The 13,178-nt window shown below is 44.4% G+C and overlaps 1 protein-coding gene across 1 annotated transcript in view; it reads right to left on the bottom strand.

Moving 5' to 3' along the window:
* Positions 1-8,570, bottom strand: part of LOC142558071 (uncharacterized) — a 111,737-nt gene extending 103,167 nt beyond the window's left edge. Inside the window, exons 1-2 of the mRNA XM_075670234.1 lie at positions 8,491-8,570; positions 6,841-6,930 (exon numbers count right to left, since the gene is read on the bottom strand). Coding sequence (XP_075526349.1) covers positions 6,841-6,922 — 82 coding nt within the window. The 5' untranslated portion in view covers positions 6,923-6,930; positions 8,491-8,570. The remainder of the gene's footprint in view (positions 1-6,840; positions 6,931-8,490) is intronic.
* Between the last annotated feature and the right edge of the window lie 4,608 nt (positions 8,571-13,178).

Genomic DNA, 13,178 nt, shown 5'->3' with positions numbered 1-13,178 from the left:
GCTTTATATCAGTACCTGTTATTGATATTTCACCTGGATAAAGATACTCTTCCATAAATTTTGCGGGCTTAATGTCACTCATGAATTTCTGTTTTCTCACCAAGTTAGTGAAGGTTACCTTCATCTTTTCCATATTTTCGCGGGCCCACTTGCATGTAAAAGCACGAACACTCATTGGTTCTCACTGCCTTCCTTAAACTGCTTTAGTTCGTTACTACGAAAGTGACTTAATCCGTGCACTCTTATTATGCTAAATATGAAACAGTAGAAATATACTTATCTGCAGTTTGTCGATGTCTCCTTCACTGTGTTGGTAGCGAGATCTATCGTCGCTACCACCTCCTTTTCGCATCGTAGCTATATAGGCTGTCTGCCTTTTGCCCACACTATGTAATGTTCGTGACGCTCGCAGTCACGCAGATTGGAGGAACTCAGCGCACTCGCAGAAGCAACACCGGACAAGTTGTTTGTTCAGCACTGCGTCGTGAACAGTAGGTGCGCGTTGCGATCTGTAAAATCTCCGAAGCTATTGGGGGTCTTACGGGGTGCACGGAAACATTGCTGACGGAGGAACAGAACTATCCAAGAAATAGTGGTCATCGTCAAGCCTGATCACTAAGTCGCGCACTGCAAGCTCGTACGAGTTTGTTTACACTGGGCCTCTTCGATGTTTAGCCGCCATGCTCGCCCGGTGAATGGATGTGATGACGCCACCACAGCGTTCCCTCGCGGTATAATGCGAAGCGTACTAAATTACAAATTAGTCTAATGCACATTCAGTGTACATGTTGTAAGTTTTAAAATGCTTCTAAACCACGTTAAACTAACTAATAATATTGTACTAAATGCGTTTGTTTTATAACTCGCTTGTGCATGTAATGCACTCGGTGGAACGACAAACAAGTGAAAGAAGGCTCGACCATGCACCGACGGTATGATCACGTGAGCCCCAGTTTGTCGACCGCCCAGAAGGCAACGCCCAAGGAATGATAGCCAGCCAGAGTGAATCTAGATAAACCAATGAAACTGGAGGCTTGTCGAAAGATAAACTGTGTCTCGGTGCCATTTGTGCTTTCATCTTGGGGTGTCGCCAGAGCTCGTGAAGATCCCGAGTTTCGCCAAACTCGGCGCATCCTGCATAGCACCCCTGATCTCCTTCGCTTCCTGTCTGCATTTTATCAACAACTGCCGATCATCGTCCGAGAAGCTTCAAGTTCCAACGGAGAAGCGAGGACAACAGAGAACGAACGAAATTTTACTATGCCTTACAACAGAAATTAAATTCTCCGTTGTTACGTGCTAAAAGCATGATGCGGTTATGGGACATGCCATAACGGGGGGACTCCGAATTTCGACCATCTGCGGCTCTTTAACGCGCACCCAATGCATGATACACAGGTATTTTGCGTTTAATCTCCATGGAAATGTTGCCGCTGCGGCCGGAATCTGGTACCGCGGCCATATGCTTCGCAGCTTAACTTTAAAGCCACTAAGTAACCACGGCTCGCATGCCACAAATCAGCAACACCGCTGTGTACGCGATGGATCATATCATACCCACAGCCCTTCTTTATGTTTATCTGGATAAAATTACAAGAGCTGCTTTTCATTCACCTGCATGGCAGTACCATAAAATCGCGTTTAGCATCACACCACCGTATCAACTGAGCTGCCGCACATAAAGGTGGCCACGTCTTTGTAACTAAATACAAAAGTTGGATTTAAAAAACATTGGCGCCTTTCTGTAGTGCTGCTGGTTCCTTCTTTGTTGATGGAACAAACGAAAGCCATCATCAAACCTGACCCTAGGGCGACGCGGTATACAATAGACACTACGCCGAACGCCAAACACTGCAGCCTTTCAATCCGTACCCACTACTTTGTTTTGCCCTCTGACCAAGTTGTGCAACAAGTTTTAGCATGAACACGTAACTGTCGTCCGAATAACATTAAGGGAAATCATCCTGCGAAATCTCACGAAACTATTACTCGACCGTCAAAACAGAAAACATTAGTACATAAGAAAAATACTAAACATACTCAAAAAGGTTAAAAAATATCACGAGATAAAAGACCAAAAAGTTTCGCCCCATTTTCGAAAGCGAGGATAAAAATGTGTGTCGACTTTGTGTGTTAGTGCAAATAAAAAATTATGGCAAGACCCAGTTCATGATGAGTGCCGACGGTAAAGCGATTAGCCTTCAAGCAATGTAGCGACACTACTGCTGAAGCCACGCTTATATAATATCTCTAGTGGTCATTGTGGAACTTTTTTGTTGCTCCGACCAGACCACTCTAGTATTAACGTCGCTTGCCTAGGTCGCCCATGAACATGGCATCATGGCCATGATTTCCTGAAGACCACGACCTTAGGACGATCAAATCAAGTATGACCACGATAGAATGACCAATAAGCAATGACGTCGGTGAAACGGCAAAGGGGCCTTGACGACTACGGCATCACGACAAGGAGATGATTCCGAGATAATAACGATGATATACCAACGATAGCGTGCCAAATGACGGCATGACGATAATGGGGTGACAACGATTGTATGACGATGATGGTATGTCGAAACTGGATAACAGAACTGGAATTACGACAATGAGACGACCACGACGACATGATAATGGTATAAAAACAATTTACGCATGACAGGGACTGTCTGACAACGCAATATTGATGCTTTCACAACTTAGGCATATATATGCCATGACGGCAGCATGATAATAAAATGACCAAAGAGAAACAGCGTCGATGGAACGAAGAAGGCGGTTTGTTGAGGACGGAATGACTAATGTACCACGACTGTGCGGCTATGATGGCGTGACGAACACTTGAGAGTCGGATGACGAATAACAATATGGGACAACCACTATGGCATGATGAAGACTGGATAACAAACAGATCAGTACGACTGCATGACAACGGTGGCATAATAGCGTTGTAAAGCTAATAGTATTACGATGAGTTTATGACGACAATGACGTGAAGGCGTCTGTAGCATAAAGACTATGTCGACCATGGGGTGACGACGATGGCCCTACGACAGTTAAAAGACGAAGCTGCAGGAACGAAGATTCATGCATGCATCATCGTTTTAGGAACCAGCACGGCCTTCCGACAAATATATGACAACGAATGCACGACGACGGCATGACGACAGTCGGATGGCAAAGCCGAAATGACGATGGTGCACGAACTGACGGCACCACGGCACCAGCACACACATAGCGGCCTGAGGTATTAGACAAACTTGGCTACTCGGTTGGCGTACAAACCATGACGGCGACGTTACGACGAGAGTCATGTCGCAAAGCTGGAATGAGAACGATGAAACTGTCAAGATCGATTTTCCCGCGGACTCATGCGGCAACGAATCTGCCAGGCGGTAGCCAAATATTGAAAAAAGTGTGGGCTTTCAAAGAAGATATCAATTTCATAAGATGCTAAGTTGGTGTAGTGTACATGTTGACATTAACCTGCGGACATATTTACACAGGCCAGACCAGCCGGTGTGTTAAAGCCCGTCTATATAAAGGTATCGACAATCACTTGACAAAAATAGCCACTCACGCTCAACCACTGCAACACCTATCCTTGTAAACCTGTCTTTTGTAATAATACCATTTTGCTTTCTCATAAAAACAAACATGCAAAGTAACCGAGGTCTTCCATATCCAAAAGCGTGGGATATGGGCGTGAGCCAGATTGCGTGCAAGGTCTGAGTACTGCATTTTTATATACGTTTCTGATTTTAAATGCTCTTGCACATGCTCGCCTTAGCCTGGGTGTGTGTGTATATATATTTCCATAGATAAACTGAGGTGCAGGTCCGCGCTGTATGCTACCATTGATTTGTGTCTCATTTGTTGTGCGCGCTCTGGATTCATAATGAATATCTACCAACTCGCCCAGATTTCAATACATTTATGATTAAGACGGCATCACGACAGGCAGCGCATACCCATTAGGCCACCGGTTCGGAGTAACAGAGCGGACGGACGGACCAGACAGACAGACAGACAGACAGACAGACAGACAGACAGACAGACAGACAGACAGACAGACAGACAGACAGACAGACAGACAGACAAAGCTGAAAACGGTTGAATAAAGGAAATAATGCTACCCTCGTTAATCTTGTTTAGGCTTGGCAAGCAGCATTTTCCAACTTGCCTCAGCTAGAGTATTTCCTATGCTGAAAACAATAAAATTTTGTAGTTTTTTTTTGAATATGAAGAATTTCTTGGAAGTCAGTATATCTGGGAGCTTTCCAACTCTCCGTAACTCTCCGTAACTAAAGGACGTTTCGTAACTTCAGTTCACTGCTGACGGAAACATTGTATTCGCAAACACTGCCAGTTTACTCCATTTTATTTTTTTTATGCGCACAGTGGCACCATAAGCACTGTGCCTCTTGTCGCTGCTGTGCTGGTATGGATACATCCCGAAATGATCTTGCAGCAAAGCTGCAATGTCTCCATTATGTTTGAAAACAGCCACGTATTCCCCTTCTGGTTTAGCTGGCGCTTACAACAAATGCGACTCCCATAAAACGCTCCCCAAGTGAGACTGTCTAACTTATCGGAAAATACTAGATAAGATAAGCGAGCAGTCTTTCCTGCTGAGTAAAAAATGGCCTACAGGGGCTCTGGAAAACACTTTTTTTCAAGCAAAGCTTGTATTGGCCCAAAAGTTTCGATGGATGTCTAATCACGCAAAGACCCAGTTGCTCCCAGAGCAGAGCAGCAATGGGAAAGGGCGGTTTGATGAGTTGGGAGCTGCGCCGGCGCCTGATCGTGAGCCATTCGCGAGGATTACAGCTGCACAGGCGCTTGATCACACCACGCGTGCAATCAATCGGAGCCGTTTCGCTTCCACCAGGTAGGGAAAGCGCAGGAAAAGGTCTCGCGAGCGCCGCCCACAACGCTGCTTTTTTATTTTTTTTTACTTTGGCCTTCTCACCAATAAACTTTGAAAGGGCTCAACGGTGGCGCAACGATCCAGCCGTTAGAGCCGTCCCAGCCCAGGCACTCCGACAGCAACGTGAACAGGATCTCGAGCTGAGGGAGCGGGTAGCCAAAACAATGTGGCACCGTTACTTGTGGGTTACTTAACCATGTCAGTGGTCAGGTGCACGTGATACAAGCTTCGCATACCCCGGTTTTGCGGTAGGGAAACGGTTAGCCATTTTTTTTTATAACCGAGGGCACACAAATTACGGGTTAGATGGAATTCCATTACCTCAGGATTGTATTCCCACGGAAGTTAAAATAAGATGTATTGGTGACGGCTATATGAACTGTACAAAGTTTACTTTTCTCAATGCTGCTGCTCATAGCGCTTACTCTGAATAGCGCGGTGCCCATTGCAATGACCTGTGTCTTCGTCCTTCTCACTGCTACAATAATTCGAACCTTTCATGCTTGGCGTCGGGCCAAGGTGCCTGGGAACGAGAAGGAAGCGGTTAGAGCACGCTATGTGCAGTTTCCCCGTATGCTGAAGATTGAAGGACTGGACATTGCTTGTGTGAGTTTCATTTTATGTATTCAGCGTACGTCGCCTGGAAGAAGACAAGCCACTTGTCGAGACATTGGCTCCTGCCTTCACCTTGTTCACGAGTTGCTCATTTTATGTGTAATTGAGTCATTGCAGTGTGTTCAATGGTTGACTTCTTTGGGTCTATGACGTCATTAGCGGGACATAATCCATCCGTTATGGATAGCCGCAGGATAGAGCGAGTGATGTAGGCAGCGGAAGAATAAGTTGCACGTATATGTATCTTTGCTTATTAACATAATGCATGAGTAAATCGCAAACTCTTGATTACATTCAAAACGTTATAGCAGTGCCTTTTGTGTGCACCTTTCGTACAGGCAGTAACAAAGCGATGGGAGATCTGCGAGCACAGGTAAGACTGCCTTCTTGCAACAAACGAGGCGGCTGGTCTGAAGATGTAGCATTCCACATGCGCGTGCTGTTGTGATCGTGTGTCTACTAATACTCCCCCTTGGGGCCAGCGTGAGGTAAAGATTACGCGAGCGGGTCGGCGTCTTTCCTAAAATAGAGCGTGCGCGAAGTTATCGCACCGCAGAACGGCTGAAACACAGGTCACTCTTTTCACGACACTGATGAGCAGGCTGGGGAGGAGGGGTTGAATTGACCGCTCATGTGAACGACAGGAGGCGCATGTGCAATGCCATGGCTCTACACCATGTACATGCTTCGTTACGGGGCGCAATATTACAGGCGACCAATATGTTATGGTGTTTTACCAGAGCAATATGTCAACGCACTTGTCTTTTTTTTTTCTTACTGCAATCATTCCTCTTAACTTGCTTCAACTATTTTTGAATGGATATGCATAGAAACCACAGTAAGGCCAGAACACTACAAATCAAAGCGTCATATGTATTACTCAGAACATGCTGAGCAGGATCAGTGATAATGTTTCAAATATTGAAAATTGACCACGTAAACAAATAGAATGCACTACGCCTGCCTGACACTGCAATCTTTTTTTATTTTTGGAGCGTTACCCCAGGCAGCCCCGGACCGGTCCTACTTAGCACACTCGTAAATGCACACGGAGTGTGGATTGCTGATGAATTATTTGCTTTCCTTTCGTAGACGGGTTTTCCTTAATCTTACGTAGAAATTCGGCGTTAGTGGATGACGGCTCATAGATTAGCACAACATATCTCTGCTAAATAGACCAACACGCAGGCACTTTCTCACTACAGTCTGCGGATGCACAACCAAGCACAATCTAATTTCACGCTACTACTTATCGCTCCGTGGTTCTTTATAAGGTGCGTCATGTTCATAATTCTCACCTGGTACGTCAGGTGGCTTCGCGGTTGTGGTAGTTGTCGTCTCAGCCACTGCTGTTGTAGTTTTCTCGGACGTGGTCGCCATGACCGGTCCTTGAACACAATTGTGAAGCGAAATAGAGAGAGCTATACGACACCGTTCAATATATTTGCAACCAGAAACGCGTCTAGATCAATACGTGTTGTACCCTGTCCCCTTCATAAACCAGAGATAGACCTGCAATCTCCCGAATCTGAGCGCAGTAACTGATAATTCCACATGGCTCATTTGACTTCGAGCACTTCAATATTCCCTTTTCACCTGAAACATTATGCGCACCGTCCTTAACCAATTCTTGAAGCGGGAACTTTAAAGGCACAATATAGCAGCTTTTCCAGTCATCACTTTCGGAACAGGAGGTGGGGGGGGGGGAGCTTCTTATAAGCCTTACACGGAAATTTCTAAATTAAAATTCACATATAAATCAGGTTTGTGTGGCTTCCTACTTGCGCCATTATATCTCCCTGAATGCAGTAACTTTCGAGAATCTTTTCGCAATGCGTGGATTTAAGAAATAAAATGTGCGGTTGAAACAGGCCTTGGAAATCGGTCACCTATTACGCGGCAAAGCATCCAGAACATTTACATAGTGTCGCCTCGGTGAGCTAATTTTGTTATTTATTTAGGATATACCAATTTACAAATATTGCAAACAATACTGGTTACATGCAATCTGAAATAAAGCCTGTTTACTTTTCATTTCATTTCATTCTGGAGAGCTCTGGACTGCATTTCTTTTGGCGTGTAGGTAAGTGAAAGAATGCGAACACTTCCGGGGTTCCCGACTTACTGAATATATTTACCGTAAGACGCTTTATTTCCAATATCTTTTATAGTACATTTGAAACGATGCAAGTGATACCAGAAATAGGTACCAGAAAACAGACAAACGGGTTTATTTAGATGCACAACTTAGAGTATTTCTTAGAGGATAGTTAGAAGATGTCCCCTTCCGAAAGATTGTAAAGATACACCGCGTTCTTAAAACAACCCACTGCGTGCTTTTAAAAGCAATTGTAAGCAAATTACATAAGAGCATCATTCATTCGTTTGGGCTCAATATTGTGGGAGCATTAAAACGATTTCAGTCATTCGATTTGGTTAAGTTTAGGTTGCATTATGTTAACGTTACGTGAGGACAGGTGGTGGTGCCTTGCCGACAGCAGTGCGATATGACCAGCGACCCGCGGTCCGCTTTCAGTCAGCGCCTGAATTCTCAGCCTGTGGTGGATTGGTGCCCTCTGGAGTGAGCAATTATTCGACTGAAGCAAATTTACTGGTCGCACTCTGTAACGTTGAAAGTCAAAAACAGGTTTAATCTAGCGGGCGAGCTCACGCCTAATCCGAGCTTTATTTGAAACAATATATTCACAAGGAATCCTAATTACTGCTCTGTAAGCGACCGCGTCAAAAAAAAATAGAAAAACGCCTGAATAGCGCATCTGCGCCGGAATAAAGCGGCTTCTAAAAATACACCCGCCTTCATAAAATCGACCCCCTCTATACTCTTGAAAGCATTGGTAAGCACAAAACGTATGCGCGCCGTGCGGTCATTTGGGCTCATCATTCTGGCACAAGTTCATGTGCCAGTTCAATCAGTTTTTTTTACTTACTGTCAGTCGCGAAGAAAAAGAAGCCCAGCACCAGGGCGACGAGGCAGAGAATTGTGACCGCGAAGGCCACATACTGCGAACGGTCACTGCATTGCCAGTTTTCCATAACAATGGGTGAGTTTAGCTTTCAAGACTTCTCTAGGAAAAGCTGCATTATGCACGCATCACAGTCCTAAATATAGCCGCAATCTCTCACGTACCGACGTTATAAATTTGGGACGTTAAACCAGGAAAACTTATCTCAAGAGTTTAGGAAGCGGCGACACCACTTGTAAAGAATTGGTGATAATTATTGAAGTTACTGGTGCAAGAGCGAATTGTGGCCAAAGCGCCCCAAGACTGTGGTGATGAGCGGTCAGTGGTCATGAACCGAGTTTCGAAGGGTACATGCAACATGGTTCCATCGAGACCAGCATTCGCATTCGCTAGAAAGTGCACAAATTATATATGTAATAAATCTATGATACTGACACGCGAGGCGTGAGATGTGCGATAGATATGAAACATATGGAACGACGTACTGACGGGAGAAAAGATAGGGATGTCAGTAGCAATAATGCTTGGACAGGACCCTGAAACGCATGGACACGGAAGCACATCCTCTACAAAGCCTAATATCGTAGCAGCAGCACTCAGTGAGAGCATCCGACTCGAATATTTTGGCTCGTGTAGAATGTTCAAAACTGCGGGAAAATAAAAGACGGTTATGTGCGGGAATTTTAAAAGAGGGTTATGTGCCAACAAGCTATGTAATATGGCGATATAAATCGACAGAAAATTACCTCAGTCTGTCATATTTCTTTATTGGAGGTTAACATCCCCAACGTGGCCCATTCAGATGCAGCTCATTTGACGTTGCAGTGTACCACATTCGTTGAGAATTATTTCTTAATTTTTGAAAAAAAAAGCTCGGTTTCCGTGGCAAGAACTGATATAGAAGTATTATGTCTAGTTACTATGCACGTTCAATTTCATCTGCAAGCACGCTGCCTTAGATGCCTGTGTGCCCAGGCACCTAAGGCAGCGTGCTTGCAGATGAAATTGAACGTCCATAGTAACTAGACATAATGTGTAGGTAGCATAAAGCAGCGAATAAAAATTTGACAAAATGTTTGTCTATGGTTCTGGAGAGCCATTGAAGCTTTTCTGGCGCTTAAGCAGTCTAAATACAATTACATTTTCCTGGCGAGTTTTACAGCTCATATTGCCTAGCCTTCTGCCGTGAACATACTTAAGGCGCACAACGTTGGATACTAAAAAGCAGGGACCGACTGCTGCATAAGACAACAGCGCATAATTTTAATGCATTTATGTAAAATTCTGGACACGAGTACAATGAAGTACATCTTAATGTACGTCTCCGGAGCATGCTTACTGACCTCTACAAACAATCTGCCACTGCCATGGCCGTAACAGCTTCACTTGAGCCATAAGACAATGTCCAAGCAGTTGAGCACCTATTTCTTCACTAAGGTTTCTTACACGTGAGAACAGCTCGCATGCTGTAGGTCGATTATGAAAGTGTGGCAGATGGTTTATGGTTGTTTATGGTGATGGTCGTTTGTGGTTGAATAAGAAAGATGTTCGAGTGTACTTTCAGAAAATACGTTGTACTGGTATACCACCAATGAAAACGAAGAGATCGCTCATTTGACTACATGGAGGCTCTGGATCGGACTTGTCCTGAAAGTTGCACGGGTCCCATGTTAACAAATAAACTGCGCGACAAGGACGCAGACGAGCTATACAAAAACGGCAAACACGAGCTCTTTCTCCAGCTTGTCTACGTTTTTTTCCCCGCAGTTCTTAAAATGGAAACCGACAAGCTCACCGAGCTCTCAGTTTTGATGTGCTAAAAGCATCGGTCGCAACATGAATACCGAAATTGTTACAAGGGTCCAATATTTTTATTGCACTTGGCATTGCGGAATGAGAAATTTCAGCTCCATAGTCAAGGCTTGAGTGAACAAGGTTCGCCTGTTCAGGACACACTTCTGATCGCTACCCTCAGGTTGCGCGAAAAATAAGTTAAAACGTTTATTGTCTTCCGGAATTTCGTCCTCGGATACTTATGACGAAAAAACGCGATTCCCAAAAACTTATGCACTCCACCCCTCGATAGCTTGTCATCATTGATTGCAATCTTTGGGACTGGCGTTGCACCTCCTTTGTGTTTAAAGAGTACGCAAGAGATTTTCTGGATATTTATGTAAACGCATCGTATTTCACCGTGCTGCAACTTATTTAAAGCTGCGCCTAACATGCGGTGCACAATAACATAGTGCCTGGAATGACATTTAAGCGAGTTCATTTTTACAACCATAGTGTGCAACTAACCACTACACCTCTTCCTTATGAATGAAGCAGTCCTTAATATTTCCCTCAATGCGGAGTAGATGGTGGTATGGCGTTAAAAAGAGTATGGCGTTGAAAAGTGACCTGATGGTTTCCTGGGTTTCACTGTGTCAGTCTTTTACAATTTCATTAATGATTGTATGGGAAGCCGGAGCTGAACACGAACACGAACACCAACATTCGGGGATGCTTCGGGCTCTGCAAATGTAAACGGATGGTTTAATGCCCCATATGGCGCGTATTTTTGCTCCAAAGGCTATCGTGCACCGAGAAAATCCGCCTCGACTTCGAGACAATCTCCCTCCGTATTTGCCAAAGGCGATAGGTTTGCCTTATGGCCTTGGTTTCTACTATCTCTATTGTACATTTTTCGCTCCTGTTTCTACCACAGATATAGTTTGCAAACTTTTTCTCTTTGCCTGTAGACGCGAGCTCTTTCTTTGCGATTTACGTGCTGGAAACATACATTCGCAAAGTCCCAGAATTGCGATAGCACCCGCACGTGTTGTATTGCTGCTTCCGCGCATTTCTCAATCTTCACTACAGCATGGAGCTCGTACTCTGGTAACCAGTCCTTTAGTATGTGTCATGCATTTACATGCAGCACCAATCTGCTGTGAAGTAAGCAACGACATTATCTTTTTTTAAAGACACAGATGTCATCCCTCGACAACTGTGCTAGTTCTTGGGAGAGCTTCCAGTCACTGAATTCGACCTTCCGCCGAGGAACGTGTGGCGAGCATTTATACATTCTGTCGTGTTCAGCACTATAGTAAGGTGGTGACAGCGATAGAGCTCTTTAGTAACATTGCTATGGACATACGGCTTTCGTGTTGATGTTTTGCTGGAATTTTGCTCAAATATGCCAAGCAAGCAATACTACAAGACACTACTTCTCTCTTAATTTGCAATATATATATATATATATATATATATATATATATATATATATATATATATATATATATATATATATTAGAGAGAGAGAGACAAGGACACAACTACGGGCCGTCCAGCAGGCCTGAGATGCGCTCGAAAAGGACAAGGCTCACGGCCCACCATAAACGTGCCGAACTGGGATAGCGCAGAGTAGGACATAACTCCGGGTTGACGCTTGGCCAACGTCATGACACGTTAAACCGTTGGTTGCCAGCATTAAAAGAATGTTATTCCTATCCTAGGACACTTTGGGAATCCTTCAAAACTTTGGTTCATGCACAGGGATTCACATGTACTACTTCCATCCTTCAATAACCTGCACATAAATTTATTCTTTGCAGAAAACATACAGCGTAATGTCCGAAGCAGTAGCTGCTGCATCCAGACAGATCAATAATACAGTGTGAACTAAACCCGTGCACGGCCTGGACCTAATTCGCTGTATCCCATAGTCTACGTCATATGGAATGTCCAATGTTACTGGTGGAAAATTGCAAGGATCGCACCTATACGTAAGGAACCTGATACTTACGCCCCTGGCACTGGGGCTGCATCACATCCTGTGAAAGAAAAACGAAAGGGCATTAAAATCAGTGCACGGAGAAAACGCGGCGATTTCGCAGGGGTGCTCAATGAAACACCAAACAACCTCAATCCGCTGTCCACGTAAACAGAAAAAGATAGATGCACGAATTGAAACAGGAGAAATAAGGGCGTTGGGTACACACAACTAATTACGGACAAGGAAGCACCAGAATTCCGTTGGAGATACTCGAAGCTTCTGGCGACTGTCGGAAGAACCATAAATTCTTGCATGAACTAAAGGCTATGACTACGGTCAAAGAGTACGCTGATAGAAGCTAATGGCGACACCTCGTTTATATGGCTTTAATAGCGTGGTTAAAACTTGGGGATAAGCCGGTGCCTAGTCGTGAAACGGAAGAAATTTCTTGGACACCGGCAGAGTGTCACACGCGTTGCCACCTGTAGAGGCCGGTCGAGAAGATATTGAAAATGCGTAAGTCAACCAACGAATGTCTATACTCCGTTCCGTACATAGCAGTCAACGATGTGGATGTTACGCAAGATGTTCGGTCAAGAAAAGTTACCCCTCTGCGCTGTGCGTCAACCAGCGTTTGCTGGCGCGAGCATGTACGTCATAATGCACGGGTGGCCAATTAACAAAAAAAACCGAAAAGGAACAACAACAACAAAAAAAAAGATCCAGAAGAACCTCTTACCAGCCCTATACTACTGCGTGTATGTTTCGTTCTAAGGATTAAAGCTTGTTTCATTCTATTACTGAGCCTATACAAAAAATAGTTGCAAACAATTGCAGTCAAAAAACATCGAACTGTATCCCAGTGCGAACGAAGCTACTGCAAGACGTCCCT

Source organism: Dermacentor variabilis, chromosome 9, assembly GCF_050947875.1.
Source record: "Dermacentor variabilis isolate Ectoservices chromosome 9, ASM5094787v1, whole genome shotgun sequence".
Classification (NCBI taxonomy): Eukaryota; Metazoa; Arthropoda; class Arachnida; order Ixodida; family Ixodidae; genus Dermacentor; species Dermacentor variabilis.
The sequence above is the reverse complement of the archived record's forward strand: the minus strand, read 5'-3'. Positions and strand labels throughout refer to the sequence as shown.